The sequence below is a fragment of the Dicentrarchus labrax genome, unplaced genomic scaffold (genome assembly GCF_905237075.1).
Source record: "Dicentrarchus labrax unplaced genomic scaffold, dlabrax2021, whole genome shotgun sequence".
NCBI lineage: Eukaryota > Metazoa > Chordata > Actinopteri > Moronidae > Dicentrarchus > Dicentrarchus labrax.
This window is the reverse complement of record NW_026136719.1, coordinates 5,682,622-5,704,876: the sequence shown is the minus strand read 5'-3', so window position 1 is coordinate 5,704,876 and position 22,255 is coordinate 5,682,622. Positions and strand designations below refer to the sequence as shown.

Sequence of the window (22,255 nt, the reverse complement as noted above, 5' to 3'; positions counted from 1 at the left end):
TCCCGCTCCTGCTTTCCGAGTGGATTCTCCAGCTCAGCAGTGGGGAATGTGCTGGCATACCACAGAGCCTGCTGCTGAAGAATGCAGTGATTCCTAACGGATCCACAGCCGAGCTCACACACACACACACACACACACACACACACACACACACACACACACACACACACACACACACACACACACACACACACACACACACACACAGACCAAGCCCTAGTCCTATCCCTTTCTCTGTACTAAAGCTCTATTTAACACTATTAGGAAAACAGGTCTTTTCTCACACACCACATTATCACAATGTCCAAGTCGTTTACACAAAACACCGGCATTGGATGCTGGTCAGGCAATATGTCAAATGAATGAGCGGTTGATGTTGACATTACACTCATGACACTTTTAAGTCTCTTCAACTTTAAACTGGAACAGCAGATCACACTTAAATTAAAACACAAATTGGAACAGCACAACAACAACAACAACAACTACAACTATGTTTCATGCCGGGATGCTACATAACTACACAGATCTCCCACCATTGTTAAGAAATCGTTTTCCAGGACCTTTCCACAACATTTTCCAAGGGTGTTTCTTGACAGTACAGGACAGCTCTTGCTCACAAACAGTGGTCATCGTTCCTGGGACACTTCCAAACAGACCTTTTTTTCACAGCAGCCATTTTGACATGAAATATTAGGGTAAACACAGGTATCACCAATAATACCGATTAAGGCTCCGTTCCATTTACAGCGAGCCAGGGTGCATCCCTGACTCTGTCTGACCTGAATGGTACATAACCTTAATTAGTGTCATTGGTTACTTGAGTTGTGTATTGGCAAGAATGTGGGGATGAAACATATCACAATACAGGGATTATAATTCAATATATTGCGATGTTGTAACAAGGCGATTTAAAAAAAAACAATCGAAATATCGATTCAGTAATAAGTAAATTACAGCTTCGGGATGGCGACTTCCGTCATGTGTTTGCGTGTTGGTATGGCGTATCGTGGTTCCGAGTGTGTATACCATCTTCTTAAAACCCCCGTTTTCCACGACACTGTGCGGTCGTAGGGCCTTAGATATGAAGACGGCCTCAGAGTTTGGCGGCAGTTTGCAAAGGAAGGATCTGTCGAGTTGTGTCTGTTTTGAATCCACAGGTTTAGTGGCGGGTTGCTGCAGAGCATCTGCATGGTGTTATTGCAGTATTTTAGTACTGCCTGGCACAGTTTACACACTACCTTACTTGTGTCTATTTCCTGTGTTCCGGGTTTACACTGGAATCTAAAATGAGTCTAAACGTCTGCTTTTAAAGTTAAAGGCACTGGTTTAACACTGCTGCTTCGGTTGCCGTGTTGTTGTTGTGTGGTCGAGTGCGGCTTCCGTCCGTACAATGCAAATCACACAAAGGTGTTGCTCACTGCGCCTCCACTGGCCAGGGGCTTGAATCGATGTTTTCGATATTTGTGCAGTTTAGTATGGTGCCTGGAAGTCACCCAGTTGATGGAAACACAGATATGTCAGTGACAACACTTGAGATATGTGGTACATTGGAAGGGAGATAAACAGCAGCATCCAATGCCTAGACACTATGCACCTACCAAGAATCCTTGTTACCTCACAAACCTGTTGGTTTGTCAGTTCTGCAACGTGATGTAAAGACACTCTCCTACTAAACAGCCACTAAGGGAGACATGTGAGGAAGTTTTAGTGCAGCTCTACCTTATTTATCCAAGAAAGAACAACTGTTACTTAAAACTGGTCTTGACTCAACACCATGTCCCACCCGAACACTTCATCCTCAGGCATCAGTGGCCCGGCTCAGGGTGGGACAACTGGACTACACTGAGGAGCTAACACTGACACAAAGAAGTTGCCCTCTTTATTCGGTCAGCTTTTAATAACTTCCTACTAGTTGACAGGCACACACATTTCAAGAAGCATCTTAAGGAAGTAAGAGGGTAAGAAATAAAACCAAGAATAAAAGAGGTGTGAATAAGGAAGGAGAAGAATGCATATAAAAGACAGACAAAAACAACATACAATTAGTGAAATCAGGAAGAGAAATAAGCTACAAGACAGAAGCAAAGAAAGACAAATATTAAAGAAAGAGTGTGTGTAAAAGAAACAAAACAAACCAAAGTAAAAAGAAGTAAAAGAAAGAAACTAAAGAAAGAAGAGTGCAAGAAAGAAAAGACCAAGTGAGGAGTTGGTGGGACAGTGTATATAAAAAGGTGTGGTTCACTAAATATATTATGACCTAATGCTATATGCTGCGTGGCCCCACCCAGAGAGAGAGAGAAGAGAGAGAGAGAGAGAGAGAGAGAGAGAGAGAGAGAGACAGAGAGAGAGAGTGAGACAGAGAGAGTCCATGTCCTGACAAGAAGTGCAGGCAGGCTCCCACAGGCCCTAACACAAGCTCTGGGGCCCTTTGCGTATATGGGGGAGGGAAAGGAAGGGGGTGGGGATACGAGATACAGACTGGAAAGTTCACCGGTGTCAACAGGTTTCAACTGGAGCAGGGGAGAAAGAGAGGAAAATAAACAAGACGGGACAATCACACAGGCAATAAACAAAGGGAGGGGGAGAAAATAGGCAGAAGAGTCGAGAGAGGGGAAAAGAGAAAGAAGACGAAAGAGAAACAGAAAGAAGGGAGACTGTTTGAGAGAGAGAGACAGAGTCAGTGTTGTGGGACCAGCCTGACCTTGGCCTCAGCCTGACCTACTGACACATAACTGATGGGGCAGGGAAGAGGAAGAGGAAGAGGAGGAGGAGGAGGAGCACTGTTTACGCCTGTCTAGTCTAGTTTTTAAAAAGTAAAGTTTAGCCGAAGTCTTTCATCAATCCAAAGGGAAGGGACGTTATGGCACATTCACCACACATCAGACAGCGAAGTGATATGGCTGCGATACACAGCGTTCAAACAGCGCCTGTACATCACCAACACCGGCCTTTAGCTGGTGCGGTTGGTGCACATTATTCTTTTAGGGTCAGCTTTTGAAGTCGAACAGTAATGAGAGCGTGGAGAAGAGAAAATCTATCCCTGTCCATCGAAATAATCGGCGCGTCAGCCGTCAACGTCAGACAGGTGAAGCTGAGTGAGAGGAAACAGACGGTTGAGCTGTCAGGAAACCGGTCGGCAGGTGATTTACGCCGCTCTCGCTGCCTCTATCTCGCACACACGCTGCTCTGACGTGGATGGATAGTAGGCAATTTAAAGCAAACATGACCGACGTGCATCCGTTTCCGTGTTAACAGGCGGCGCACGCACTCGCTGACAGTAAACTGCTCACAGGTATTCTGCAGCGTTTCTTCAATGAGACACTCGTCAATCAGAGGAGACGACAACAACACCTGTATTCTGTTTTACATGTGTCTTCTGTCTGTGATCTATGAGTGGGACATTATAGATAGATAGATAGTTGGCCTCTTAACATAGCAGGTAATGGTGAGAACCAGCCGTTAATCTGCTCCACTCCTAAGAGCCTGTTTACACCGGGTATTAAATATACGACTCAGGTGATCTGATCACAAGTGGATAATTCTAAATACAAGTGTAAACAGCCACAGCCATGCATTGTCGTCCAATCCAATGATTGCTTTGTATTTACTGTATTTATTATCATATTGAATGACTCAACTGACATCCTGTAAGTACACACAAAACGCAGTGTCTGTTCGGTTCTATGTAAATTATGAACACACTGTCCACTGAACTAGTAACTAAGTAATATCCCCCTTAAAAATCACACAATTTTGAGAGTTGAGTGAGCATAAACTATATAAACTCTAAGAAACAATTAATTAATTAGTTGGGCCTTCTTGTAAGTTCGGGAAACTTAACACATGAAGTTATATAGTTATTTTCCAGCGTGTAAACAGGCTCTAAGTGACTGTAGGTCTGTCACTTTTGGAATAAGGTCTACTAGGCAGATATATTCACATATTTCATATTCAAAACACACATTTTTGTGCATTTGATCATCATCTGAGATGTGAAAACATAATAATAACACACAGTCAAATAACTTTAGAGTGTGGGCGCCCGGTAAGCTCAGTGGGTAGAGCTGGCGACCCGAGGCTGAGGCCTTGCTGTGTGTCATCCCCTATCTCTCTCTGCCCCCCCTTCCTGTCTGTCTTCAGCTGTCCTATCAAATAAAGGCAATAAAAGCCAAAAAAAAATACTTAAAATAAAAAAATAATAACTTTAGAGCGTGCATCCTGATCACACTGCAGTAAAACGAGCTTATTGGACTAGGAAGCGGCTCTCCTGCACGGCTGCTGACAGCACTGTCAGCTGAAGCCGGCGGTAGAGGAGTTCACGAGGTTGGCAGAGGTTTCAGCACCGAGGAGTGAACATAGAGGAGGGACAAACAGGGCAGTCACCACGCTGCCCCCCCCAGTTTCCATCGACCTCCTCTGTTTCCATTACAGTTGGATTCACAGTTTGGTGACTGAGACAAGACAATGTTTAAGCCTGTGTAAAGGTTTACAGCCTGCCATCTTGTTTTCCTGGGTCTCTCTGTGTCTAGTGGCACGGCTAATGATATGAAATGTTTTTACTGGTCACAATCCAAACCCAACTGGTCAGTCGAAGCTTTTCCTGCCACATCACTCCTCTCTCGTTATGGAAACCAGGACACACTCTAGAAAATCCTATAGGCTACAAAACACATCATGGAAACCAGAGGACCCTGTAGGAACTACTGTTAAAAAACATTTGTCTTTTATGATAGATAATGTCTTTAATGCTCTAATTAAAAAGAAATAAGGAACACTTTAAAGGTTAAATGTGGAAACCAGACCATTATCTCATTTCCACAGGAAATACTGACGTGAAAAAGGAGCGCAAACCCCTCCGGCGTTCAGATCACAGGAGGAACTTTTGCTGAATGAAATCAGTGAAAGATCAATCAGTGTCTCCAGGGCGCCTTAACAAGCAGAGACAGCCAGAGAGAGATTCCTGTGAGCCATAATAGAACAGGAAGAGGAACACCTTTTCATAGCAGTCTTGCATCATTGCAGCCAGGACACCTGGTCAATTTATAGAAGATTATATAAAGCACAGCTCTCATCTGGTTTTCACATTGTGTGCGAGTGTGTGTGTGTGTGTGTGTGCGTGTAGCAGTGCTGATGTACAGTAGGTGTAAAGTAGGTCTTTTCCGCTCGGGTGCTTATTTATTTATACTGTGTAATGTTTTAAACAGTGGCCAAGATGAGCGTGTGTGTGTGTGTGTGTGTGTGTGTGTGTGTGTGTGTGTGTGTGTGTGTGTGTGTGTGTGTGTGTGTGTGTGTGTGTGTGTGTGTGCTTTAATGTGGGAAGCACCTGCCTGATGGGTCGAACGTGTTAGCCGTGCAGTGTGCGTGTCTCCCTTCCACGGGAAAAAGGAAAAGCATCATCACTGCTACTGTATACGCCAGCGTACGGCTTTATTGGCTTCTTCAGAGCAGAGTGCTCTTTACAATGTTTGACATCATTCCACATCCACTCTGAACCTCATTCAAACCCGGTCTGCCAAGTCAAGGAATCCAGGTGCTGTCGTTACTTTAAAATCTGCTGCTGCATCAACACAAACTTCCATTACAGGGTTTCCCCTCTGCATACAAAGTGTTCATGCTTTAGTGGTTAGACGTGAAGCATATTGAGGAATTTGGCCGACCGTATTTTATAAATCTATTCTTTAAAGAAAATCATACATGTTCCAAATCACCGCTTTAAACAACTCTTACAGCCTTCATGCACAGCTCAGCACTCCGCCTGAACGTCACCCAACAATAGTAGCAGGAAATTATAAAGGTTAAACTTAAAGTAAAAACTCCTTGTCTCTTGTAAAACACACATATCAAACAATATGGCAGGCTAACAGAGGGAGGAAGGAGGTCATACTTGTTCAGGGGTAGAATTAGAGCTGCACGATATGGTCAAAAAAAGCTTTTTTTTGCAACCACAATTGTAATTTTCACTGACAAAAACTATTAAACTTGTGATGATGTGACATTTGTTGGGGTTTGTACCAAGCAAATGTGCTTTTTTTTTTTTTACATCTGGAGAATAAAATTCATTGGCCAGTGCCTGCAACACAACAGTACTTCATTATAATGCAGTTTTTACACATGCGATATATTGTGCTGCCTCTCTGCTGGTCGAACCCACTCGTGTCAAGCAGCACAGAGCAGATCGCACTGGCAGGAAGTCAGACACAGATACAGCATAGGGAATCCGGTCAATTTTCAGACTCGTGCGTGCAGACTCTGGATCAAGTTTCAAGCTAGATCAACATTGTGGCACCAGGCCAGTCAGTCAGTCTGAGGCAGGTTAGTGGAGATTTTAATCAGAGAAACACACCGTTTGTATCCTTTTTAAAGGACAAAATACACAATAAACAACGTATATGACAGGCAACACGCTCTGAAACGCTCTTGGTGGGATTTGAAGATGGAGTCAAACTGTGTCATAGATACGATGTTATTAAGTCGTGAGGTGTCTTGTCTTTCATGTCTGGTGGAATTTCAGCGCAACTCGAGTTTGGTATTTATTTCAATATAAATAAAACTATAGGTGCTCCTGTGGAACATCTGTAACACAAACATATCTGTCTTTCTGTCCTGCAGGACTACGTGTTGCAGGATACTAGATATATCCTTCATTTGTGTGTTTTAGGTGAGTGAAGAGGCCAGATGATGGTGTTTTATTGTCTCATCTTTTTCCCAGCAGTGGGGGAGGTTTCCTAGCAGACGGACACGGCTGCCATATGAATGGAGAACAATTCTTTGGTATCCTCTACTCCAACCCCCCATCCCTTCCCACTTCCTCTTGAGTCTTTCATCAACATCCCCTCTTCTCCCCTGCTGCAGTAGTTACTGGTGGTTGGAGGTCTGGAGGAAGCAGGGTGGGGGGCTGAAAGCAGGGGAAATGATTTGCAGTCTACCTGTGGAAGCGTACGTAGCACTCCAGTGTTGAGGAGGCTCTGAATGTGGCAGTCGCAGCTATGCTGGGAATGTGAGCCTCCGCTCTGCCAGGGCTGGACCGGAGAAGCCCACAACTCTATTTAAGGAAATGGCAGTCAGGGGCCCATCAGCCGCTCTCCCTGCCTCTCCATTTCTCTGTCTGTCTCTCGCTTGGCTCAAAACCCCCCCTTCCTTCCTTGTACAAGAATGATAATTATTTTCCTTTGTGGAAGAAAGGTTTATTTCCGTACCTGCTGGGAAGAAGGAGAACACACACACACACACACACACACACACACACACACACACACACACACACATACACGCAGCAGTGTTTTGGTGGTGCGGTTTGGGTAATTGTTTCCGGTACATTTGTGAGCCTAATAGGGATGTGTCTTTGTAAATTGCTTCAGTGCTGCGGTATGCCAAACAACAAAAACATCAACAAGCCAGACAGAGAGAGAGGAGAAGTCTGAAAGAAGGTGAAAGTTTGCCTATTTGAAGAAGGAACTAGTACATGCGGTCTCTCTCTTTTACTGTTAACTGCTTGATATCAGTGTTCAAACACACAGATACAAACTATATAGTTGCATATAAGTATGCAGCACTGTCCTGGTCTTTATACCATATCATATAAAAATAAAAAATGCTATCACACAGTTAGAAATCAAGCTTACACTAAATCATCATATCAACATAGTCAGCCTCTGATATTATGAATGTTTCTCCTTGCGTTGAGCCACAGCCGCCCAGGAGGGGATAGGGAGGATTAGTGGTCGTCCACTAATCAGAAGGTCGGCGGTTCAATCCCCAGCTCTTCCCGCTGTATGTCTTAGTGAACCCCAAGATACTGAGGCCCAAATTGCTCCCAATGCTGCGCATGGTGTATAAATGTGTTGAATGATTATTAGTTTGTGTTTGAGATGGGCTTTGGCATCACTGTATGAATGTGTGTGAATGGGGCATGTAGTGTAAAGCACTTTGAGTGGTCGGAAGTCTAGAAAGGGGCTATACAAGGGCAGCTCATTTACCATTTACTATCACAACAATACAATTCAGCTCAAAACTTTGGGGTCGCCTGCCACAAAAGCTCGACTCAGCACTGTCAAACGGATGAGAAAACCACTAAAAATTTTTGAATGGGCTTTCATGCTTTTAGGCTGCAGAAAGTCATCTTTACAAATATGTGTTATTTTGTATGAAGGGTTTGCAAAAGAACCAAAAATGGAGAACCAAACACTGTACAACGCTTCAACCAGACTGACAACTGAAAGAGCAGAAAGAGACAAAGCTTCCTCTGAGCAACAGTTAAATAAAACCATCAGTCATTGGTAAAAGAAACTGGAAACTTAGCATCAAAATCTGTGCCAAAAATTCAATGTCAAGTGTGCAAAGATGCCTATAACAAGCTGGAATGTGTTGCTTTAGCAAAGCTATTCTTAAAACTTCATAATGGAAGTATGATATATCATCTAGGGTTGCCACTACTGGAATTGGATCACGCAATAATAGTTGACCTAATCGTAGTAATCTTAGTTGACACACTTTTCATTTGTCGGATAGTCGCAGAAAAGCAAAAACAACGCCATACTCTGTTCGGGAGCTTCACCTTGTCACCGAGACGAAAGTTAGTTAGCGGTCCTATTAGCAGTTTGAACCCGGACTGGGAGCTCGAAAGACAGGTGGGAGCTTACGCAGGCTCCGACCAGGACTCTGACTCTGGGGATGAAGACCCGCCATGTTCAGGCAGCGACAGGAGAGGCATGTAACGGAGGAAGAGGAGCGAGTTTGTAGTGTGTTAATTTATAAGCAACTGTTAACGTTACACATCATTCATGTGTTATACTAGTTTAACAGTATTCTTCCCTGTAATACAGTTACAATACACTTTCATCCATGTTAAAACTGCCATTATTGAAGGAAGAAACATCAATATAAGCATATAAGATAAATATATAAGATATAAGACCCAACTAACTGGTTTGACCACGTCAGTATGTCGACTGTCTACATCCCCGTCAGACTCTGTCAGGCTGTACTGGTCACTGTTTGTGTGTCAGGGGCCGTTGATGCAATAAAGCGTGTGCGTTTCGCTGCAGCTCGTGATGTATATTCTAGTGTCATGTGGAATGCAGAGTGTGGGTATGTGAGTGAGAGACATACGGGTTTACCCAGCATCCTCGGCTGTCCGCAGCCTGAGGGATGTAGCTTCAGCATCCGGCTGTACCACCGTGTGAGTGGATGCAGCACAAACACACAGAGGCCCATTCAGAAAAACACGACAGCACAACAGCCCCGAGGCAACGAGAGCTTCTACTCTACGCTCGCTGGAGTGGATCAAAGATGGCCGCTGGCTTGTTGTAACATCAGATTACGTCATTCTGTGAAATGTTAAAATCTAACCGGCGCTTGTGGGTTTTACACTGAAGAGCAAAGGGAACACTTGAAACCTTCGACTGAGGTGATACCAAAAGTGTAGAAGTTGAAAAACAAAAAAAGGAGCAAGAAGTTGGCTTGATTTAACTCCCATAGGATTAGTTATTATTCCTTATTATTACTGGATGAATTACTTATACTTTAAGATATACAGATTTTAATGTTTACTTTCCCTCTGCATTCAGTTCATAGTCTTTAATAATCGAAGGCAAGGTTGTTAGAATCATCTGCTATCTGTTATACTGATATTAATTCATATAGTTTAGACTATTTCGGATGCTGTTCTTCGATAGAAGTTTCTTTAAAAACTGCCCTTGAAGCTCAACAAGTGAAGAGTACCAGTCTCCCATGGATCCGCTGCTGTGTCACACAATTCCTTATTTAATTCAATAATACAAAAACTAAACAAGGATGAAATACTAACTTTCAAAAACTCATGTTTATGCTCACTAATAAACTGATCTGATGTACATTAAAACCTACAAACACAGACAAGAAGTACATATCCTGACTTTAAAAGTCTTAAAGCATCAGGTTGGCTTCTTGGTGGAAAGTGATTGATAAGTTCTCCCCCCGTCAGCTGGCCTGGAAGCGAGCACCTTGGTGAGTCTGGAAGCCGGCCTAAACACAGCTTCCTGCAGGAGTCGGTTTGGATGAGGTCATTTCCACCCACCGGGGATTCAAAGACTCCCGTTGTATGGCCGTCACGGCAACCGTTGCCACGGGTTTCTCTCACCGGCTGGTTCTGCTGATGTCACTCCGTCTGTCGTGGCCAACGGCGTGTCAGCCAATCGAGAGGTAAAACGAGTGTGGCCGACGGCGCCTTGCTGTGTCTCCACTGTCACCGTCCATTCATGTGAGGACAGAGAGGACAGTCAGAGACACAGCTGAGGCTGTAGTCCCACATTAAGGTTTTGGCTCAGCTGCCGTGGGCTGGAAAACTAAAAATGTCCCTGCCTAATGTTTGTAGCAGCAACCCGTCTCATATTAAGATGTCCTTGTTCAACACTAGTTTATGAATAAGAGGAGTTTCTGGGTTTACTAGCGGGGTTCTTATGCTCACTTCCAGGACAGTGTTGCACTGTAATGCAGAAAGTTATTTTAACTTGGAACACAAACTCAATTTTGTATTTTAAAAAACATTCCTGTTAAGTTTTAAAGTGTATCAAAGATGTATCTGTATCTTTATGTAGTTTTTATAGTTTATTGTTCTTCACTGTTAGTAATCTTTGAAAGTAAGGTTTATTATCTGACTACAAAATATAGTCAGTGGCCACTTTATTAGGTACACCTGTAAGATCTAATGCAATCCAATTAGGGTTGCAACGGCATAAAAAGTGTCTCGATAAATATCACAGCATAACAGTATACAACTCCGGATTCAGTGACTTTGACTTTTATATTCAAAACTGTACAATGAACCCAAACAGTGAAGTTTGTGTAAAACTTGATTGGGTGAATTTTGAGCGGATTATTTCCTTTTTTTTATACAATTATGTGTCTGTATTATGTATTTGTTATCATTTTTAACACTCATACAAACTAAAGAGGCTTATTTTTTTTTTTTACCAATTCTGTGTTTTCTTGTCCAGAGGTATTACTTTAACCATGTGTGTATCATAAGATCATCAGTTTCTTTCTTAAATGTCAGCTGCAGGCGTACACCTCAGTACCATTAGATAAGTTACTGGGTAACAACATCCAGTCTTTGTTGTTCCCAGTCCAACGTGTGCTATTTTATGCGCTGTGCCTTGTCTGTTCAGTTGGGACTGGAGGGCTCCCGAGCTTAAACAACCTCCTGACACAAGAAGTGTACTGTATAGCACAGCCAGCTGCCCCAGAGCAGGGGTGGGGATGGGGAAGGGCTGGGCTGAGAGTGTAGGTGGGGGTGGGTGGGGGCTATATGGGGAAACATTATACGCCTGTATGTCTGGTCTGGTCAGGACAAGACTGACTGGTCATCTATGAGACAGACTGGTATCCCTCACCTGTTCTCACCCTCTCTCTTTCACACAGACACACACAGACACACACAGACACACACAGACAGACACAGACACACACACACACACACACACACAGATGTAACTGAATCATCCGCTAGGTTATGTTTTCTCTTCTCACTAATAGAGCGTGTAAATTAAGACTTAACTTTACGTTTATTATTCTATTTTAATTTTTCAGACTTGTGTTCTAACCACCATAATTCACTGAGGGCGTAACTGTACACTGCACTGTATGTATTATTAGGCATTTGGCTGATATGCAACTTCTTTTAGTTGGACGCACCCCGAGAACCGAGTAACTCCACTCGTGTTAGTCTAACAGTCTTATTACAGTGAATGTCTCAGAGATCCACCTGGAAAGCTTTGAAGGTGTGCTGGTCAGGTTAGCCCAGCCTGTGTAGGGTTAAGGGACGGGGCTGTTGCCTTCAGTATAGTGAATATCTAGTTTTATTTATAAAGTGAATTAAATTTGTACATTATTTTACTGATGAGGTAAAAAATAAATATATATATATATAACATTTCCTAAATGTCACATAAAGTGAGCTCACGTTCTGTTTGTTTTACTGAGAGAAAAAGTCATTTCTAAGTATTTAAAATGTGTAAAGTTTCACTGATGATCAAGTTGTGATTCATCAAACATGCATATCTTTTCAAAGTGGCAGCTTTACCTGTTCAATAAAATATGACGTGATGATAGCAGTAAAAATGCTCAGGAAAGTTCCTTTATGCACACATTTGATATTCATGCTGTAAAACGCTGCACAGTGCTGGATGAAGGCTAATGGATCTGACTGAAGCTTTGTGTCAACAAGGTTCCCCGACCAAACCAAACAACATTATGTCTTTGGAAATAGCAACAAACACGCAATTCATTTGTGATGGCCTCAACAGTAATGTGCCTACAACCAGCGGCAGAGGGACCGGTCCAGTCCTTCAGGCCTCTCATTGAACACTCAGACTGGGTCGAACCAACAACCAAACAAACACTGTAGGAGTGTTTATTGCCTCCGTGCTCAGATCAGAGTGGTTGAGCTCTGCTATGATGTTCCTCCGTGCTTGCGTAGTTGTGAAATTAGCTCAGAGCAATACCGACATATTACTTTTGTTTTCTATTTAAATACTTTGTGGCCATTTGCAAACATTCAAGTACCTTGGCAAAGAACTGTGGCCCATGAGCGACTGTTTAGTGTTTGTCAGCTTTCAAAATAAGTAACATCTTTTTTCCACTGCTGCACTAAAAACATACAAACCCCCCCCTCAGACCCAAAAGCCACAGTATGAGTCAAACTGTTCTTTTTGTGTACCATTAAAACCCTGTAATCCACCAGCCGAAAGGGCGTTCAGTGTGTGTTCTGTCTGTTTGAAACACTTCCTCAGCACTAGTGGACCGGCTACTCAATCATAACTGATGATAGCGTGTCTTGTAGCTTGAGGCCGGGTGTAAACATACACAGATACACGCATGGCGCGGTAATCCAACTTGCTGGGGAGAAAGCAAAGCTGGGATCAAAGCTATAGAAAAAGCACAGAAGGGTTCGGTGAGAAACTAAACCTCAAGGATTTATGAGGCGCTTGATTGCATAATCCCCCGCTATCGGTGATACCTCGTCCGCCTCTCTCAGAGATAATATCAAGAGCCTGACATGTCTGAGGCTTCGAGTAGCTTCCATCAGCGTGCAGTCCTTTTGGCAGCTAGTCCTAAGCCCCAGTTTCTGTCCGTCCTCTTGTTTTTACACACACACACACACACACACACAGAAAATAAAACAGAAACACACACACACACCTGGAACTGAAAAGAAAAAGCCTTTGCTGTAGAGGCAGAAGGGAAAAAAGACGAGCTTTATTTCGTTTTCCCCTATGGTCGTTTTGGCAGGTTGTCTGTCCCCATTCCTGAGGTTCAGTACGAGTTCACAGAACACGCCGTCAACTTCCAGAAATAAACTGTTTGCTCATGCGTGGGTGCGATGAAATAGTTTGGACAGAGGCAAGAGTTTTCTCTCTGTCTCACTCTCTCTCTCTCTCTCTGTCTCACTCTCTCTCTCTCTGTCTGTCTCTCTCTCTTTGACAGAATGGCAAAGGAGACGTTCAGAAAGACAGAAAGGATGTTGACAAATAAAAGCTTTCGTATGAGTGTGTGAAAAACCAGATTACGTCACTTCTGATTTAAGCTCTTATCTCCACGCTGGCCGATATTCATAGATACTCTGTTGAACTGCTCAGTGCAGGTCAACTACATCGGGTTTAAGGGTTTTTTTTTGTTGTTAAATAAATCATTTGGTCTGGTCAAAGAGTGTGTGTTATCATTTCATGGTGCTGTTAAGTGTCCTATCAGTACTGATCTAGGTACAGCTGGCGCTCTCACAGGTTGAAATGGAAGTCTCCTCCACCAGAAAACATTTTACAACTGTCTTTTAACGTGCATTGGCGAGGATATCCGTTCGTTTAAAGCTGAGTTTGACGCCATAAAATCTGGATCTTTGAAAACAAGTGAATATTTTAAAACATAAAAAACTTGGGGAAAGTTAGACCAGGCAGAGAAAGTGGTGAATGAGTTTCAGCTGTAAATGGCAGCAGTATTCTCTGAGTCTTCATCTTTTCCCTTCTTCGCCCCACCCGTCCCTCCTCTTCCTCCTCCTCCTCCTCCTCCTCCCACCCTCCCCTCTTCCATACCGCGGTGTACTCAGGAGACCTTAGCTCCACTGAAGGTGGAATCAGTTTTCCTTTTCCACTGTGTCTTTTTCCCCCCACGCTGGAAAAGCCCCCGTCCAACTCTCGCCGAGCGCTTGACTCAAGTGTGCTCCGACGTGCCCACATTCCTAGACAGTATCCCCAACACCGGAACCGTTTACCGCCTCAGCCGGGAATGCTGATTTCCAGCCCAGGTTTTCATCAGACCTAGTTTAGGCAGAGAGTGCAACAGGAATTCACTAAGTAATACTAGCCATTATACAACGTAGACTTTCCCTCCATGTCAGTCATCTTACACACACACAGATGCAGAAGTAGGCTTTCTCTACAATATTAGACGCAAAGCGCCGCCAGCTCTGATGAAAACTAATTATTTAGCCGGAAGTCATATTCTGACCTAGATTCAAACATCTTTTCAAATTCAAATTCTTCATTGATGTAAACCCCCCCAAACACTCCTCACCCCTTGTATAATCCTGATATTTCTGAAGGATCTGGTGTTTCCAGGTGTAAAGGTGTTTTTCCCCCATTTACATGCTTTGGAAAATCCTGTTATTACACAAAAAAAACCTATTACAGAGCCTTCAGGTTCTGCTGTCAGAGACTCATCTCTCTTGCCATTTCCAGCTCACACTGTTGTCACTCACAACAGACAGTAGATATGATGTGCAGACAGTGACAGTATAGTTTAATCTGTACTGCTAACTGTTCTCAAAACCTTTTTATGAACACGAATACCAACCAAGTACAAGAAGTTACAGGTAGTGACAAGGACACAATTAAAAATACAAAATCCATTGATAATCGACTATCGACTAAAAATTGTAGATAGCAGGATGTCTCCTATAGTTGCTCACCTCCACATGTTGCAAGAGATACTTGGAATAATAATCTTAATAATGATTAACTAGCTGGAAAGTCTTAAAATATCACTCACTCCTACTTTTCTCCTGAAAAAAAAACAAGAACTTTAAGGTGAGAACAGAACAGACAAACGTGAAAACATTGTTAATCTCTGCACACAATTCATTCTGTACAGTGACGCTCCAATATCCAAGTGGAGTAACAATAACCAAAACACATTTTTGAGTGGAGGGGGACGTTAACACAACAGTGATTCAGCCAGAAAATATTTGCATTTGATGTCCTAAATATCTGCGGTGTGGTAGATCTTTTTCAGGATAGCAACTTTTTTTTACTAGCAGCAGTTTTTCGCACACCATCTCAGGCAACCATACAGTTTAGACGGCGACTTTACACGTCATGATTGTAGTTCTTACAAGCTGAGACGTGAATGAAACACGCTGACTTGCTGCCACTCATCTTAAAACACACAGAGCTCTGTCTCTGTCACCTTCAGCCCTTCCACACAGCTGCTCGTACATATCGAATCCCTGCCCTGCCTCCTTCCAGCTCAAACAGCCGCGCAGGCCAGGTCAGCAGTACGCCGCACCACACGAAAATGAAGTTAGTCATTCAGAACACCAGGCCCACTGTCCTGTCATAACCCCACCCCTTATACTAACCCTACACCCTGTGTGTGTGTGTGTGTGTGTGTGTGTGTGTCGTCCTTCAGACAGTACTCTGCTCACTATTCATGTCCTCTCAACTTGATCCGATATTGTCCCTCTTGGGATTGTCTCAAAAGACGTTTTGTTCTCCTTAAAAGGGGGGGGGGGAATAACAGGAAGTTACATTCCTTAATAACTACAACTGAAAATGCTGCAGGCTACAGATTACTCCCATCGGCAAACACAGAAGAAAGCCAGGGTTTAAACTCTGTGGTTTCTCCCATCAAAAAGTCAAATCTGTGAGGTGAATTGGGATGATTATGGATGGCATCGCTCCTGTTGACTTAAGGTTAGGGCCTGAAATTAAAACTAGTGTTTACACATCTGCACTAAGGCGGTTCAGATAGAAATGCAGAAGCTTAAAAAACTCTCAGAAAAGCGACCATATTCCTCACAGGAGTCTAAAAATAACACTACGATAAATTATAAATCCTGTGTGACGCAACTCGGCCCTGTCTTTCGGTGAGATAGTGACCCCATTGACTACGATCGCTTCTCAAGTCGCACCATAAAGTCGCATCACTCGCTGGGTCTCAAAACAAGGCAGCCTCTCAGCCGCTCACAGAAGTAGGTCACTGAGGATTCCATTCATTTGTACACCGCTTTCCAAATAGTTGCGCTTTTCCACTCAGCCCCAAGACTTCCAGCTGCATGTTAACCCCTTCAACAGCCTGCCAGGTCTGAATCACACTTGCACTACTTATCACTTATCAGTTTAGTGAACTCACAGTTGGTCTGAACACTCTTCCAGCCTGTGAGCGATTTTGTGGTTTTGTTCCTTTACACTGACTGAGCCTAAGTAGCAGAGAGTAAAAGGTTTTAAAAATGGCTATTTTTAAACTTTCCAATAGACTTTTTCACAGCAGCCATTTTTACATGAAACAGTAGGGTAAAACACAGGTGTTACCAATGATAGTAATTAAGGTTCTGGTCCATTCAGGTCAAACTATTGACAGTGAGCTTCTGGGTCTGTGAAGTGTCTTAAACCTGCATGGTATGTCACGACCAGCAGGGGGCGGCTCCATTGGTTGCAATAACACGCAGATACCATACAGTCTTATGGAGAAATGAGCCGACTTCCCTCTTGATTTATTAACTCAGTAAACAGTTTCCTGATGAGTTTATGGTCTCAGTCTCTAGTTTCAAGTCTTCTTCCAAACAGCATGATGTTCATTTAGTAACTGATGGTTCTTATTTAGAGTAAAATAGACCATAAAGCAGGGTATGCTTGTGATTGACAGCTCATTCTCAGTGAGTCCGTCCAGCTGAAACAGATCAAACTGTCAAACTAGGCAGTGCTGATCAGATATGGATCCAGATTATGTGACTGTGTTGACTATTTCTCACCTAAAATCTGTTCACAAACATATTTTACTGTTTAGCTGGAATACGAGATCATGTGCGACCGGGCGAGCCACCATTGTTTCCTGCGCTGGCTCCAACAAACTGTCATGGCAACGACCATAACACCATTTTTCAGGCTTTATATGCTCCTTGTGTGTGGCTGTGGTAAGAAATAACTGCAAATTGGCAAATTCTCTATAATCAATACAAGATCAGTATTGGCCCAGTAAAAAACAGCAGACTCAATATATCTGCCTCTCTCTGGTGCATAAGCACTCAAACACGCTACCACAACATACCAGAGGGATCACGTAACCAGACAACTTTCTCAATCTCCCTCTTTTCAGCAGCATGTGTCCTGTTAAGTCTACAGCGCTGAAACAGGCCCGCTGATTCCACCTTACTTCGCTGAATCAGCGGAGAGGAAGCCACCACAAGCTGGCACAGGTGGGAGAAAACTAAAGGGCGGGGCACAAACGTCTATCTAAAAAGGTAAGGAAGGTAGAAGCTTGTTAAATTCCACTGTGACAGGTTGTTGCACAGGATATCTGGAGTCGACGTGTGCTTAAATCATACAGCCGTACTTAATGAAAACAGTCCTGAAAGCACGTCTGTGCATGTGTCAAAAAAAACTGCATATTATTATTATTATTACCATCTCATTTAATCATTACTGTATGCCTGCTTAGTTGACCTTTGCATTTTCAATCTTAAAAGCCGGATTAACAATATTGTTAGAAGCTATGGTGGCTGTAAAACTAAGGGCCTATCTAGAGCCAGTGTTTGGTTTGTCCTTTCTGTGCTACTGTAGAAACTAGGGGTGTGCATCTCAAAGACAAATGTCTCATTTCAGAATCCTTGTCACCTGCAGAGGAGTCACTGTGTCGTCTCACCAGGTGAGTGTTAGGATTACTCGTGCTACCGTTGGACTTAATCACTGTCCCACAGATCTTGAAAATGGCTATACAGACAAGTTTGTTTGTGTGGCGACCTTAGAAGCGTCACTGCGGTAACGTTACTCTCTTTTACCTTTCAGAGTAGAGACTCTGTTAGCAGCAAAGCTTCAATCAGTAGATTTAGAATCGGACCATCGACTGGTTAATGATGCATTTAGATTTGTGTACCGATGTCGTTGCAGCTATATAACAGAACATTACCGACTCATATCGGTCAAATCTTTACACCTCTAATAGAAACATGGCGGTTCAATGTGCTGGCCTCTGTTGATAAAAACAGCTCATTCTGAGGGAACGAAAACTGATTATACACTAATGAAAACATACATTGGAATATGAGATTCCAGTAGATCATCCTATATGTTACACATTTGACCTTTAAAGTTTCAAAAGTAAGTAATATGCCCCCTTGAGAGGCCTTTAAGACCTAAGACCTTGACGCAGCACAGCAACAAGCAACACAACCGCTGTGTCTGGATGATGAGCAGCACGACGTAAACCACCACATGGGTTAAGACTGAACAGCTGTACTGTATGTAATGACAGTATTTACATAAAGAACCGTATCTCAATTAGTGGAAGTACTGAGCTTCAGATAAAACTGCATATAACTTACAACAAAGCCATTCATCTCGAATAACCTGGTTATTCCACATGCTACTCCACCGCTCTGTGTTTGTAGCTGCTTCTTGACCTTTGACACGTGGACTGTGATAATGACTGTACCTGAAATATTAAGATCAGAGCATTTATAAGAAAATTACAAACACTTTGTTAGGGGAAACCCTTCCTACTGCTTCAGGAATGCTGAACAAGACTCATTTTAAGACACTGAATGAAAACTGATTCTGCTTTTGTTTCTTTGGGAATAATCTGGCTCCAGCAAACATTTAACAGTTAGGTACAGACAATTAAGAGTCCAGAGAGGGCAAATAATCACTATTTTAACTCAAAAACATTACATTACTGTGGCACATTAGTAAAACATTCAATAGAAATATCTAAAGGTGCCATTAGAAATCAATAAATTGTTTTACTTCCAAATTATCTTTCTTTGTATTTAAGCCTATTACTCTAAAATGTGTCTATAACAGATCATTAAATCAGATGTGTTTGTTTTTAACACATTATTTTTTAATTCAAATGTGTTAAATGTGACACCACACTGGGGTGGCCAGGGATTTTTTTAAAGGGTAAGCCACTGGCACCCTGATGCCACCCCTCTGGATCCGCCCCTGGGGGGGAAGAAGCACTCGAATTATTCAGGCCTAATAACATAATTTGCTGCATAAATGTTTTACTAATGTGTTCATATCTTCTTTGTGCTGTTACCTTTCAGAAAGCCACAGTGTTAAACGAAGTATCTGTATACCACCAATCTATAACAGTGGAGCCTCCCAATGTCGTCAATGTGCTTTGATCTGTGACAGTACGAACCAGGCTGACTCTGGGAGGGGTCGACTGAAGGAAAAACTTCATTCGCTGCCACTCTGATGTCTCCAGCTTCATATAAAACAATAACACAGACCAGCCCGGCATTAACCGCCGCCACGGCCCATTGTAAACCCCCAATGGAAACGCCATGTAATGTGTGTGAGTGTCACAGCAGGGCAGGGCCATTACGTCACCCCGGTGTAAGCCGTCAGATGTGTTACTGCATGCAGATGTTGCCATAGGTACACACAGACGCCTGCTCTCCATCGCAGCAACAGCAGCAGCAGCACTTCTTTCTATTTTTCATGAGCCCGGGTGGTTGCCAGGGTTTTTGTTTCCATGGCCACGCTGCAGTCTGATGCAACAAAACCCAGCCAACCCCCCCTTGGGTGCCTTGGCGCGATACCAACCCAAAGGAGCACCACAGTGCTATAGGCTGGCACGCTGACTGACTGACTGACGTCTCCGGGCCCGGGCCGCGGTGCCAGCTGAGTTAACACTATACACGACCCTAAAACCTCCTTCCACAATCACTTACTGACTGGCCACAGTTCAGAGCAACACTTTGTACAGTTTCCTAACATCAGTGAATCAGCTATTTATTACTCTTGATGGCTCTGCAGGAATGTTTTGGACAGGAAATTTCTACTAATGCTAGCGTGGGGCCCGTATGTGTGTGTGTGTGTTTGTTCCAGGGTCGGGGGACTACGGTTCCTTTGGGAAAACAAATCCTTGAACCTTTGAATGTTTAAATGAGTTGGGATTAAAATGACTAAATCAGTATATATCAGTACATTACTCCTGCCTGAAGCAGAAGTAATGTACTGCTCCATCCGCTATATGTTTGAATACATCTAAGAGGTACAAATTAAGTGTTTATCATTCATAATGTATGAGAAACTAATAAATCTGGTCTGTCAATGCCTGTAAACACATCTTTGTAAATCTGGGCTGGATTATCCATAGTCCAAAGGCGAGTTCTCCCTCTTTACTGTTACTCTAGAAAGATAATTTAGTTCTATTTCAAAAGATTAAATCAATCGTTACCCAGTTCAGGACATTTTTCTTGCCAATGTCCGAGTGTAATATCTAAAAATGAGTCTAAAATTATGTGAAAATGCAGTTTTTAGTCGTGGGGGGAGAACCACCAAAGGGACCCCTCAGCATAACCACATCGCTTTTACGTGTAGCCTCATACATGTCATCAGTTTAAGGGCCAATATTATGTAAATCTATTGTGTTTGTACCCATAAATGTGTACAGTGGGACGAGGAGGGGGCACTTAAAGCGTGGTCACCCTAAAGGCGCCTCACTGTGTTAATCTGTCTGTCATGTCTGATGTAGACGGTGTCTGAGCGGAGGGATGTTTCCTACCTGGGTTGTTGGCCTCTCCCTCCAGGACCTGCAGTTCGGTGCACTCGGCGAGGGAGTGCTCCAGACACAGCTGCAGGAAGCGGGCCTGGGTCCGGCTCACCCTCTTTAGCAGGGACAGCAGAGCCACCGTCTGCTCGCACTCGTTCCACCCCTTGAACCAGCTGGCTAGCACGCCCACCTGATCGCGAAACATCATGGTCTGCGAGGCGGGGAGGAGGGAGGTGGTGGGGGTGGGGGTGAAGGGCGGACTGGGTTTGTGGTGGTGCCGGAGCCGAGCCGGGCTGAGCTGAGAGGTGTGAGGACCTCCCACAGACTTTTGGGGTTGTTTTTGGGGGTAAAAAAGAAAGTGATGGAGGACGTTTGTTGATGTTTCTACAGGCAGACGGAGGCGGGGGAGGCGGGTGAGGGTGGAGGAGGAGGGGGGGGGGGTGGGGGGGGGGAGTCAGCTGGTGAGGTTCAGCTGAAGCAATGTGATGCCATTCTCGGCGACTCTTTTTAGGCCTTCTGGTGCCAAAATCTCGTAACCCCCCTGCAGCCGGCGCAGGTTCTTATTATATTCCTGCCGGAGGGGGCTTCTGGTGCGAGGTACTCCTCTAGCTCGGCATTAGGTGGTAGGAGCTGCTCTCTCTCTTCCTCTCTTCCTCCTCTCTCTCTCTCTTTAAACGCTCAGTCGCTCCCAGGAGAGACTGATATCTGATGAGTCAGCTTTTCTTCTAGCACACTCTGTGTCACATCAGCTTCAGCCTCACTGGCATTTTTTTTTTTTTCCTTCCTTCTCGTTCTTCAGGGAATCCCTCTTAAGCCTGCAGGAGGATGTCAGAAAGTTAAAGAGGGGGGGAGGGAGGGAGGAGGAAACACAGCACCAGACAACAACGCTCTCTGTGCACATATTTAAATATACATATGCAATGACTTTTAACTCAAGCTATATAGAAAATGCGACAGGCTCTCCCTGTTGCTTCAGCTCTGCAGACTTTGCTGCTGCTGCTGCAATAGAAGAGGAGGAGGAAGGAAGGAGGAAGAAAAAAACAGCCTTTAAAAAAGCTCATACATGCATTTATAGGTCGCCTCCTTTGCCGTCGCCTATGCGCATAGGGCTTGTGGCATTCACCGCCGGGACAAAAATAAATAATTTTCGCTTTTGGTATCCACCCATTCCTAAAAATACAGCTGTCGGTAGTGCTGGCTGCGCTGCATCCCGGAATCTTCCACAAAAAAAAAAAAAAAAAGGGAAGGACGCCGGGTTACCGACTGGCTGTTCGCAGCGACTTCCCTTCCCTCCGTTATTTTAATGACAGGTTAGTCACATAAAAGCTGTATTTTAAAAAAAAAAAAAACCCCCGAGGCTGGGGGTGTAGTGGTGAGCTTCAGCCGGGGAGGGAGGGAGGAGGAGAGAGAGAGGGAGAGAGAGAGAGCCGCTGTCTAAAACTGTCACTCTGCTTCATCAGCACACAGGGAATGACAGTGGACAACACACACATTTTCTATTTAT

At 43.7% G+C, this 22,255-nt stretch overlaps 1 protein-coding gene and 1 long non-coding RNA gene across 4 annotated transcripts in view; one reads left to right on the top strand and one right to left on the bottom strand.

Moving 5' to 3' along the window:
- Positions 1 to 21,180, bottom strand: part of samd4a (sterile alpha motif domain containing 4A) — a 63,662-nt gene extending 42,482 nt beyond the window's left edge. For all 3 annotated transcript variants that reach the window (XM_051379223.1, XM_051379224.1, XM_051379225.1), the window contains exon 1: positions 20,764 to 21,180. In XM_051379223.1, the coding sequence (XP_051235183.1) occupies positions 20,764 to 20,959 (196 nt within the window). In that variant the 5' untranslated portion in view covers positions 20,960 to 21,180. The remainder of the gene's footprint in view (positions 1 to 20,763) is intronic.
- On the top strand, positions 17,373 to 19,768 carry LOC127351564 (uncharacterized). The gene is made up of 3 exons (XR_007880915.1): positions 17,373 to 17,491; positions 17,853 to 17,895; positions 19,295 to 19,768. It is a non-coding gene; the product is annotated as an uncharacterized LOC127351564 (long non-coding RNA).
- Positions 21,181 to 22,255: the final 1,075 nt, after the last annotated feature.